Here is a 10878-nt window from a genome sequence, read left to right as displayed (position 1 = left end):
ATAAAAGATCTAAACAAGTCAGAGGAAAGTTAAAATTGGTTATTAATTACCAACCTCTTAACCATTTTCTTCAAGATGACAAATTCCTATTACCAAACAGAAATTCTCTTTTCTTCAGTTTGGCTAAAGCAAATTAATAATGCCTATTTTGTAGCAAATTAATAAAGCATATTAGAAATATTAACCTTTGATCAAAGGTATCAATGCTGCTGTGAATTAAGGAAGTTTCTCGATTTAAAGGTTTGTAGCTAAAAAGCAATGCATGTTTAATTGATCGAGAGGAAAGGTCTGTGTTTTGGCATAGCATACTTGCTAGAAATTCTTAATTCTTGAATCCTGTCCTACATCCTCTCCCATATTGGTATCAAAATCGAGTTTGCTTAAAACTCATACTTTTATCTTGTCCAAAAAGGATAATTTAGAGAGAATTCTTTTTAATCATGATTGATAAAATAGTCACGTCCTTCTACTTCTTCAACTTCTCTTTCATTGCCTAGTATACCCTTAAAGTCACACTCTGCTAAAAAATTTCTTCCCTGTATGAAATAGACTATCCTAAGGAGGAGGATAAGGTTTAACCTACAGACCTTCCCACTGTAAATCATTATTCTACTTCTAAAAAAAGCTCTTTTTTCTCCTATTAAGTTTATAAATCATAGAACCTCTAAGCAAGTAAAGGAGCATATTCAAGCCTCTAGGTTTGATAGTTATCCTATTTCTACTTCTTCTTCTGAACAGTTTGTTACTCTTGAAATTCCATCAGAATTTCCTAGAGAATGGATACAAGCAAGTTATTCTCATATCCATTTTGGAGCAATCCGATTGGCACTAAACTATCATGGTGCAAAAGGAAAACCTGTTGTAGCAAGAATCGCTCTACTAAATTCCAGATATTTGGAATATCAGCATGCTTTCATTGCTACCATTGAAGCCACTTTAACCTCTAGTCTGGTCATGGTTACTCTTTTTCCAAATTTTACCATGGCACTAGCAGATCTAAATCTACATCTGCTTACAGCTATCAAAGTCCATATTCAGATTGTTTGAGTACCTCAAGTGCCATCTGCAATAGTTGCTACTTTGCACTATCATATTGTCTATAGGGTCCAAGACCATGCTTTTAATCTCTCACGACATGGTACAGGAGACCCTCTTTTAATTACTATCAACACCAATGATCAACCTCATTGTGTTCATGTTCCCAGACAAATCCCAAGAAAGAACTCACCAAACTTCTCCTAAATAAATAGGTCACCAACTATGAACAGCTCCATAAACATAGTCAACCCATCCAGTTTACTAAAATTCAGATCATATCCAAGGAAGATGGAACCACAGAAATAAAATTTGATCATAGTCATCTTCACAACCCCAAAGGCCCTTCTATCTTTCCCACACAACTAATGATGCAACCTACAGGAAACCCAACAATAGGTCATGATAGTGCAGATCCATAATGTTATTGTGATCTTTGTGAACCTGTCCCAGAAAGAAATTTAGTACAGAGTTTTTCTGCTGATGGAAAACCTTTGTACTTGTTTAAAGATGAAAATACTGGACACTGTCCTTGGGCTTTAAATTGTTCGTGTGAATTATGTGCTGATGATAGGTTCAACGCATGGATTGATAGTATGGATCACTCAATTTCAAATAGGGAAAAAAAGAATAAAAAAATCCACTCAATCAGAATTTTACAAAAGATGGATGGAAGGAGATCCAAATATTGGCCTACTTGGTGAAGACAACGGTAAATTTATCTACTTTGTGGATTACTCAGCTAAACTGCCATCACCAGTCCACGAAACTCCTTCAGAGCCTTGTAGTTCTCCTCCTTCACCAAAACCTCTTCCTCCACAAAATTCTGCATCTTAAAGAAAACCAAAACCTTTTTCCCAACCATGTTATAAAAAGATAAACAAATGGGTTCAGAAAAATCCTTTGCCTGGACAAAAACCAATTCCTAACTTATATATGTTACAATCTTCTTCAGAAACATCATATGACAAAATTTCCACCTCTTGAAGAATACACTGAAAAAAATTATACTCATGCACCTAACATCCCTTCCAAGACCCAAAATAAAATTTTTGGTGCACCTGTAAAAATAAGCGCTAAAAATGCTTTCACTCAGAATCAAACCCAGACTGAAAATGCTTCGACTTAGAATCAAACCTTGAAAAGAATTGATTCAAATATCTCAGCTGTTGAAAACAAAGTTGACGACAATACAAAAATGGTAAAAGATCTTATCATTCTTTAGCAAAAAAGATTGGATGCTGTGGCTAAAGAGCCAGCTGCCCTAGGACAAGATTTCTTTTCTCATTTAGCGCAAAAAGAAAATAAATCCAAAATCTCAAAAAACAAATCAATGTGCTTCAAGATACGGGCAAAATCCCAGCATCATCTCCACGATCAAAAACATTTCATTTGATTCGTCAGAAAAATACTCTTCCAGCTGAAAAAGTTCATATTACCTTTCCAAATTTCCCAAAACAGACTAAACCTAGTACCTTTGAAATATTTTTAGAAAACAAAAAGCAAGAAGCTGAGAAGAAAAAGAAGGAACAAGCTACTAAGGAAGCTGAAATGGCTAAAAAGGAAAAAGACTGTCAAGAAAAAAATTAAACTTGGCAAGAGGCCCGTAACAGACAAGTCTCTTCCAAAATCACCTCCTCCAAAACAAGCTTCTAAGGCTTTGGTGATTCAACAGAACTAAAATCAAAATCCTTTGACAGCTTTTTTGAAGGATTGTAAGGATTCAATGATCCTAAAAATTTTAGCTTTACAGCTCCAAGAGCAACAATCAGACACTGATACTGATTGGTCAGATTCTAATTCGACATCAGACTCATCATTAGAAAGTTAATCGGAGGAAGAAAGGTTTTCAAAAGTTTTACAAACCTAGTCAATGGTGGAACAATTAGATGATGAAGATATGCCAGAAGCACCAAAATCATCTTCATCACAAAATCATCCTATACAAAAAACTCTATTGGTATAACCAATTTACTCTTGATGACATTCCACAAGAAGAATGGATAGATAGAATTCAAGAATTTCACTCATGGCTTGAAACTGGTGAGCTTACTGAAGGAAGCAATTACAATATCCTTATAGAGTTTGTATCCAAGTTTACTGGAATGTTGCGAGATTGGTGGAATTCATTTAGCCAACAAAATCAAATGCAATTTTTGGTTCTCCAAGACCTTGCCCAGCCAATACAAATTATTCACCATCATTTTGTGAGCAATGCAGATGATCTTTTAACTCTCAAAAGACGAGAGTTTTACAAAAAAAATGTTGCTCATATGGCAGAAGAGACCTAGCAAAGCATTTTAAAATAATGACTAAATTATTTTGTATTTTAGGTCTCAATTCAAACCTGAAGCCCGTAACTTTTTCATCTTTTTCGAATCCTCTCCAAATTGGAGACAATCAAGCTCTCTAAAGGTAAAATAAAGACATTCGTCATTTGACAGTTGGAGAAATCCAACAAGTCTTGTGTCTGCCATTCTAAGAAAAAGAAACATTTCAAAAAATATTCTTTTTCAAAGAACACAACTTCAAAATGGAAGAAAAAAAAGGCCACAATAGAGGTATCTCAGGAAGATGTGAGAATCAACAAAGTCTGATTGTTATTACATCTGCAAGCAAAAAAGGCATTATTCAAAAGACTGTTCAAAAAAATAACAGGGCAAAAAAGATTGTACAACTAATTCAACAATGAGAAATAAAAATCAAAAAAGAAGACGATATAGAGTCTGTTTTTTCCATTAAAGATGAACCCTCAGATAGGATTATTTGTGCTATTCTTGCATATCCTGATGACGCCCCAAATTCAGAATCAGAATATTCAGATGTTCATATGCTACAAGCCCAAACCCAAAAGGACCATGGCAACATGATACTAATTACCCATATTTCTGTTAAAATCTATTTAGACAAATATAGTAAGCCCATTACTATAATTGCCTTTATAGATACTGGAACAACTGAAACCATTATAAAACCAGATGTTTTACCTACAAATTGGCGTAAGCCACATGTCAGGTATTTTAATTCAGCTGCAAACCATCCTTTTGCTACCACTTGATTAGTAAGCCCATTACTATTCAGTTCTTTCCAGGTTGTTGTGTTAAAATTACAATATTGGGTTCAAAACTCCCAGAAAAAGATATTGTAGTAGGTTTTGACCTTTATACAAAAGCCCAACACTTAAGGATCCTTCCTGATGGAGTACGTTTCAAAAATTTGTTTCAACCTTTTGTCTCCATACCTAACCTTTTCTCCATCCAGTTAGAAAAATTTTCCAATTTGTCCAAGAGCTAAAAGGAAAATCTTGTGCAAACTCTCATTCAGAATTTCTGCTTAAATGTTCAAATCCTTTATGGAAAAATTTTGAATTCTTTATTACCCTTCCATTTAAGAAAAATGAAGACATAAACCCAACAAAAGCCAGTCATATGGGTATGAATCCAGATCATCTGTTGCTAGCAGAACAAGAATGCAAAGAGCTTCAACAACAAGATTTGATTAAGCCATCAGATTCTTAATGGGTATGTGAGGCCTTCTTTGTAAATAAAAAATCTGAATAAGTTAGAAGAAAGTTAAGATTGGTTATTTATTACCAACCTCTTAACCATTTTCTTCAAGATGACAAATTCCCATTACCAAACAGAAATTCTCTTTTCTCCAGTCTGCTAAAGCAAGGATATTTTCAAAATACGACCTCAAGGCAAGATTTTAGCTTCTAGAAATCCACTCAGATGACAGAGCTAAAACAGGGTTTTGTATTCCTAACAAGCACTTCCAGTAAAAGTCATACCATTTAGATTAAAAACTGCTCCATCATTATTCCCAAAGGCGATAAAAATTTTCCAACTTCTCATGGAAAATGCGTTGATCTATGTCGATGACATTCTGCTTTACAGTCCAGATGAAGAATATCATGGTCAACTTCTGGAAGAATTCAAATTCCTCTTCTCAAACATGGGATAGTGCTCTCAGAAAAAAGATGCAAATTAATAAACCAAAAATTGAATTTCAGGGAATAACACTGAAAGATGGATGGTACTCTCCAGGACCACATATTGCACAAGAACTTAAGTTTCTTAATGGAAACCTGTCTAAAAAATAAGTTAAACAATTCTTAGGGATTGTTAATTATCTTAAAGACTTTATTCCTAAGGTTTCTAATTATATTAACCCTTTAAGAAATATGCTTAAGAAGGAACCTCCAACATGGCCATCTCCTCAAACAAGAGTTGTACAACGTCTAAAAGAAATGTTCCAAAATTTGCCTCCACTCCAAATTCCCTCTGATGGAAAACGAATTCTACAGACAAATGCCAGTGACAAATATTGGAGTGCAATATTATTTGAGGAAAAACAAAGAAAAAAAAGCCTTTGCGAATTCAAAAGTGGAAGATTTTCTGAAGCCGAAATTCATTACCATTCCACTTCAAGGAAATCTTGGCAGTTAAAAAAGGTATCTCAAAGTTTGAATTTCATCTTGTAGGATATCATTTCTTTGTTGAAATGGACATGTCTTCTTTCCCTTAAATGCTTAAGTTTAAACAAAAGATAGTCCCACACCCTCAGCTTTTTAGGTGGGCTGAATGGTTTTCCAAATTTTCTTTTGACACTAAACACATTAAAAGAAAAGACAATATTCTTGCTAATTTTCTTTCCAGGCCTAAAACTGAAATCTTTGCTTTCAAAAGAACTTCATCTAGTTGGCCCAAGCCTATAATGATGTATAAGCTATCCTCATCATCTTCAACTTTACCTATCTCTTACCCAATCACCCATAACCTCAACTCAAAATTTCCACCAGAAGTCATGAACATTATTCATCAAAAAACCTTCCATCAAAAGACCAAAGAGATGGCTTTTGAATATCAATTTCAAGTCATTACAAATTTTGGTGGCCTTATTCTTAAACCTTGAAGTGTACATCTAGAATATCCATTCATACACCCAATAAGGCTCGAATTTGCTGAACAACCAGAAGAACTAAAATGGTTTTTATGGTATATCACTCATCTCTACCATATTACCATCCAATCCTTTGTTCCTGATCTTCTTTACAATTTGGCAAAAGCTATTCGAAGAAACATTAAACCTGAACATCAAATTTTCTTTACTTTTCTAAGTTGGTTTCATCCTTTACCGCAATGGTTGAACATGACAAATTAGTCTTACCATGAAAAATTGGGACTTTACATGATAATCATCTTTTACAAACCTCAATATTTCATGCAATGTGGAAAATCAACTCAACTAGGATCTTTTCCTACTCTTGGATCCACAGAGTTTTCTCTGATGATATCCAAAATTCTGATAGTCATTACAGAAATATTCAAAAATTCCTTTGTCAGCTTAACAAGGTCATTCCATTTGAAATATGGCCTCCTCCAGATGTCACTGCTCCATGGGATACTTGGCCAGTTCAGCATAAACCCTGTCATGAAGAAATTTTAAAGGCCATCCAAGAATATCACGAGAGTATTCCAGATCCAACAGAATGGTCTCAAGATTATCCTTAGTACTGCAGCCAAATCAATCTTGACAAGATAAGGATTCAAGATTCCTAGTCACAACATGAAGATAAGGATGAAGATTTTAATCCAGATGTACGCCATGATGTTCTCCATCTGGAAATCTATTAGAAAAAGCAAGACCGTATCATTGATCTTAATTTTACATCAGATGAGTCCACCGACTATGATTAAAGAAGGAATCCTACTTTTACTATTTGCTTTCAATAAAGATATCTTATATTGTTTTCTTTATGTAAAATATCTGTACTATAAGTTTGTCTGTTTGTGAGCCTCTTCATCTATATAAGGAGAGCTATATCCTCTTGTAAGGATAGATCGAGGGATATCAATAAAATATCAGTGTGTTTTCTATCTATGGCTTTCTAAATTCCCTGCTTTCTCTCTAGATTTCCTTCTAGACTAGATTGAGCTTATGAGTTAACTATGAGTCTTGATAGAGTATGCTCTATGCTTGCCATATTCATGGATCCTGCACATCAAAAATATTAAAATTTGATCAAAGGTATCAATACTGCTAAGGATTAAGGAAGTTTCTTGATTTAAGGGTTTGTAGCTAAAAGGCAGCGTCTATTTAAATGACGGAGAGGAAAGGTCTGTGTTTTGGCATAGCATACTTGCTACAAATTCTTAATTTTTAAATCCCGTCCTACATCCTCTCTTGTATTTTATGAGCAACTATACTGAAAAGTTCCTTTTTTGTTAACAAATATATTGACAAGTAGTTATCCCTAGTTTTATGAGCTACTGTATAATACCATTTAGGGATATATATAGATAGATAGATATACCTTCCTTTACCTTTAGCTTTAACATAGCACTAACTCGTGTGTCAGATACTACATTTTGTAATTAGTTCCCCAGGATCTCCATACTGAACTCCATATCAAACTCAATCAGTCTTGCATTTTTTGAGGCACACCCGGCAGGCTAATGTCACCGCACAAATTAGTCCTACCAAAGCAAGAAGCAACACTGCAGTAGTGGACAAGGAAATCCATAATAAGGAAAAGGTATATACATAAAAGTATAGAAATGAATACTAAGTGAATTAATACAATCAAAAGCATTAATTAATAAACAGAGAGAATTACTCTCCCCCTAGTTTTTTTAAGGGAAAGTGCTTGTGAAAACAAAAGATAGTGCTCCTATGGAAATATATTTTAAATTTACACTAATGTAATTAGTAAGCATATGGTAAACTACCTGATCAAACACCTAAGTGCAGTGCTAAGTACTCTATTTAGAACAAGCCAAGTATGCTTCAGTCTTTGGTTCATCTTTTCTGAACTCTAAAATGGTAGGTTCATTTTGCATTCCAGCACATATTCTCCGGTTCCATTATCCTGTTTCCTCCAAGACAATTTGGTGTCTTATGAACTTCTAAATGCTACTAAAATAGATGAAAACAGAAGGTTGGGCAGAATCAATTAGGATACCAAAAGCATCAGGAACTGCTTACAAGCTAAAACAGAGTAAACCAGAATAGCCAAGCGATATCTAACAATCCATGGCAGTTTCACTTCCAGAGTGCAGTGTCTCTGATCTTGTCCTGCTTTAATTGTACGATTCCATGCTTGCAATTCAGATAATGAAATATCTACACCAGTCACAGGAAGTCCATTTATGTCACGGACTTGAATTTTCAAGTTCACTGGAGATGCATCCCAATCGATCTGAATTGCCCCAAAATTTGGTTCACCTACAGAATCAAAAAACATTGAAACTTCATCAGCATTTACATGTAAAAATTGAAAAAGGAAGAAAAGAGGGAGATGACAAACATACCGTATGTGCATGACCTATATCTGCAATTTTGGTTCTTAACTCTCATGGTACTAGGAGTAAACCATGCCAAAAATCTAACTATGAAACGCAAGGGTGATGGGAGCACCTTCTCAACCGCTTGGGTTAACCCACTTGAGGTAATGTCGTACAAGGGATATCCAGCAGCACAGTCATATCGTGTAATTTCTCCAAAATGAACATCTCCGCTTATGAAGAAGACTCCATCTCTCTACTCAGGAAAAAAAGAAACATAAAACAGCAATGTACCAAATCAGGGAAAAAATGGGATGGGGAGAATGTCCCCAACGTATCACTGTTTATATGAAGTATTTGGTTGAAACAGAGGTGAATGACAAAAATGTGTCATTATTACCTTACTATCATTTATCAACTTAAAAAGGCGATCCCTCTCCTTTGGAAAACGTCCCCAAGACTCCATATAAAACAAGGGTCCAGTTGTACCAGAGAGATTTGATATAACCTGAAATTAAAGGCATAAAATCTCTAAGCCATGCAGAGTATCAGAAACTAAAAAACAAAGGAAACGAGAATATGCAAATTATAATCTGCTCCAGAGAAACTAAAGTGGAAAATCTTAGAGCAAACACAAGAAAGGGTCATATCTCTGATTAAGGTTAAGGTTACTACAAATACAGGAAAACTGAATGCTACTAATGACACAGAAAGACCAAAGAGCTACAAACTGTTAAGGTTTGAATGCTTTCCAATAAGGAGCTCATTTACAAGGAAATATCCAACAAAAAAGTTTGAACATGGAACTTCACAATTGAAGTAATCAAGTTAACATTTGAAATACCTGAATAGAAGAGCCAATAATGGTAATGGCTGACGGTGTACCCCTCAACTCTTTCCCTAACCATGACCACTGAGAATCCCCCAAGACGCTCCCGTCACTGGATAGAGGATCTCTGTGATACCTAGTATCTAATAGGATAATCTGAGGAAGCAAGTTTACCAACAATGAGTAGAAGTCTCTCTATAGGTGCTTATATTGACAGAAAGCGAGAAAAATGTCATAGCATGTGAAGAATGTAAACCTTCAGAGTTTTAACTTCAATCCATTGGTAGAAAAACCACAGCAATTGGAAAGCATGTTATAGCCATACCTTGACTTGTTTACCAGGAGGGCCAAATGTATAAGATGTGTAAACACCAGCCTGCTTGCGCCTACAGTATGACCAATAATCCAATCCCAATTATGAAGTTATAAAAAGAGAAAATAGATGAATGCAGTTGCAATGTCGTAGTGAAGAAGGGGCGACCTGGGACTGTCTTGGGGTTCATCTAAGAAATCGAGAAGAAGTCTCTGATTAGTAGATTTGGCAGAAAATTCTTTGCCAGCATCATTGAGTCCATAATCATGATCATCCCAGGTACCAACGACCTAGAGCAATAGACATATAGATTTTGCATGGGTGGACATAAGAATAGAATATATGCAGCGAGTGTTAAGCCTCGGCTTAGCTTAGCCTACCTTGGCTTTGGCGCGGAGACGTAAATAACCGGGAACGTTCTTAGCCGAGTTGTATCTGGAAAGCATTTTGGAGGAAGATGAAGGAATGAATCTGGGAGCATTCTGCCAGGGACCAATCGTCCTTTCCTTTCCCAGAAAGATGAAAGGACGTCTAATGTCTCCATATATGTTGTCACCCAGCCATATGAATACTTGGGGATCAAACTTGTTGATGGCGTCCCAGATGGGCTGAAAATAACATCAACAAAAAACAGATCATAATACAATTGCTTTGCGGTATATCATTATTAAGGACGAATAGTACAAAATCCAAAGTAATGGAGTACTTGCTTCATGCTTAGGAGTGAGGACCGACTTAGAGGATTTAGGGTTTAAAAAGAAACAAGAGAAAAAAAAAAACCTGAGGAGCACTTTGGTTGGCACAAGATCCGAAAGCAATACGAGAGAGCAGATAATGATCGTCGGCGGTTGCTAGCAATACCTGCAGAACACCTGCTGCCAGCACCGCTGCTACTAACCTCTCCATTTTCTTTATTTCTTTCTTCCCCTCAAAAAAGTTATTTAATCATTGGAATCCTGTGCCTTAAATCAGAGGAGGAACCGAATCCCACACTCACCGATTATAATAGATTCTACATTTACAAATATACTCTGAAATTTAATATCCAAGGCCGCGTACTGTGTTTGACTTTAGCGATTAAAATTCGTTAAAAATATGTTTATTTGGAATCATCCAATAGGAAAGAAAAGGAAAGTTATTGCCTTTAACATTTCTTTTTCTATTTTTCCTGTCGGTTTTATCCAACAAATTCCTCCCGTTTATCCTTTTCAATATAGACTCTCACCTTTTAACATACCATTGCACGTGGAGAGTTCATTAGTTGGATATAATATTAAACGAGACATTTTAAAATTATAATTCAATGTATAATTTGATATATAAATTAATTTGATAAATTTATTCTGCTATATATATGAAATTTTAATTTCGATTCAATAATACACGTTTAAATAAATTAATGATCAATTTATTTT

General features: G+C 35.2%; 1 protein-coding gene across 10 annotated transcripts; it reads right to left on the bottom strand.

The window, feature by feature from the left end:
- Window positions 1–3039: 3039 nt before the first annotated feature.
- LOC105783115 (uncharacterized) lies at window positions 3040–10618 on the bottom strand. Of its 10 annotated transcripts, none has more exons than XR_008196627.1 (10): window positions 10244–10614; window positions 9844–10071; window positions 9632–9753; window positions 9476–9536; window positions 9166–9306; window positions 8722–8829; window positions 8349–8577; window positions 8023–8262; window positions 7352–7535; window positions 3040–3644 (listed from the first exon to the last, which is right to left on the bottom strand). XR_008196627.1 is itself a non-coding variant. In XM_052631952.1 (9 exons), the coding sequence occupies exons 1-9, from the start codon at window positions 10367–10369 to the stop codon at window positions 7453–7455; spliced, it is 1338 nt and encodes a 445-aa protein (XP_052487912.1). In that variant the 5' UTR covers window positions 10370–10614; the 3' UTR covers window positions 6201–7452. The 10 variants fall into 10 exon arrangements, 1 of the variants encoding a protein (XP_052487912.1); XR_008196625.1 differs by having other exon boundaries at window positions 7362–7535; XR_008196628.1 differs by lacking the exon at window positions 3040–3644 and adding an exon at window positions 7767–7906 and having other exon boundaries at window positions 6201–7535; window positions 10244–10618.
- Window positions 10619–10878: the final 260 nt, after the last annotated feature.

Source organism: Gossypium raimondii, chromosome 1 (assembly GCF_025698545.1).
Source record: "Gossypium raimondii isolate GPD5lz chromosome 1, ASM2569854v1, whole genome shotgun sequence".
Classification (NCBI taxonomy): Eukaryota; Viridiplantae; Streptophyta; class Magnoliopsida; order Malvales; family Malvaceae; genus Gossypium; species Gossypium raimondii.
Note: the sequence above shows the minus strand (reverse complement) of the source record. Positions and strands in the feature narration are given on the sequence as shown.

Excerpts from the sequence above, each read along its gene's own strand:
- LOC105783115 (XM_052631952.1), bottom strand. The coding sequence starts at position 10,369 with ATGGAGAGGTTAGTAGCAGCGGTGCTGGCAGCAGGTGTTCTGCAGGTA. Across the intron at positions 9,537-9,631 it reads GAACCCCAAGACAGTCCCAG|GCGCAAGCAGGCTGGTGTTT; the intron begins GTCGCCCCTTCT and ends GTCATACTGTAG. Across the intron at positions 8,578-8,721 it reads AGTTGATAAATGATAGTAAG|AGAGATGGAGTCTTCTTCAT; the intron begins GTAATAATGACA and ends TTTCCTGAGTAG.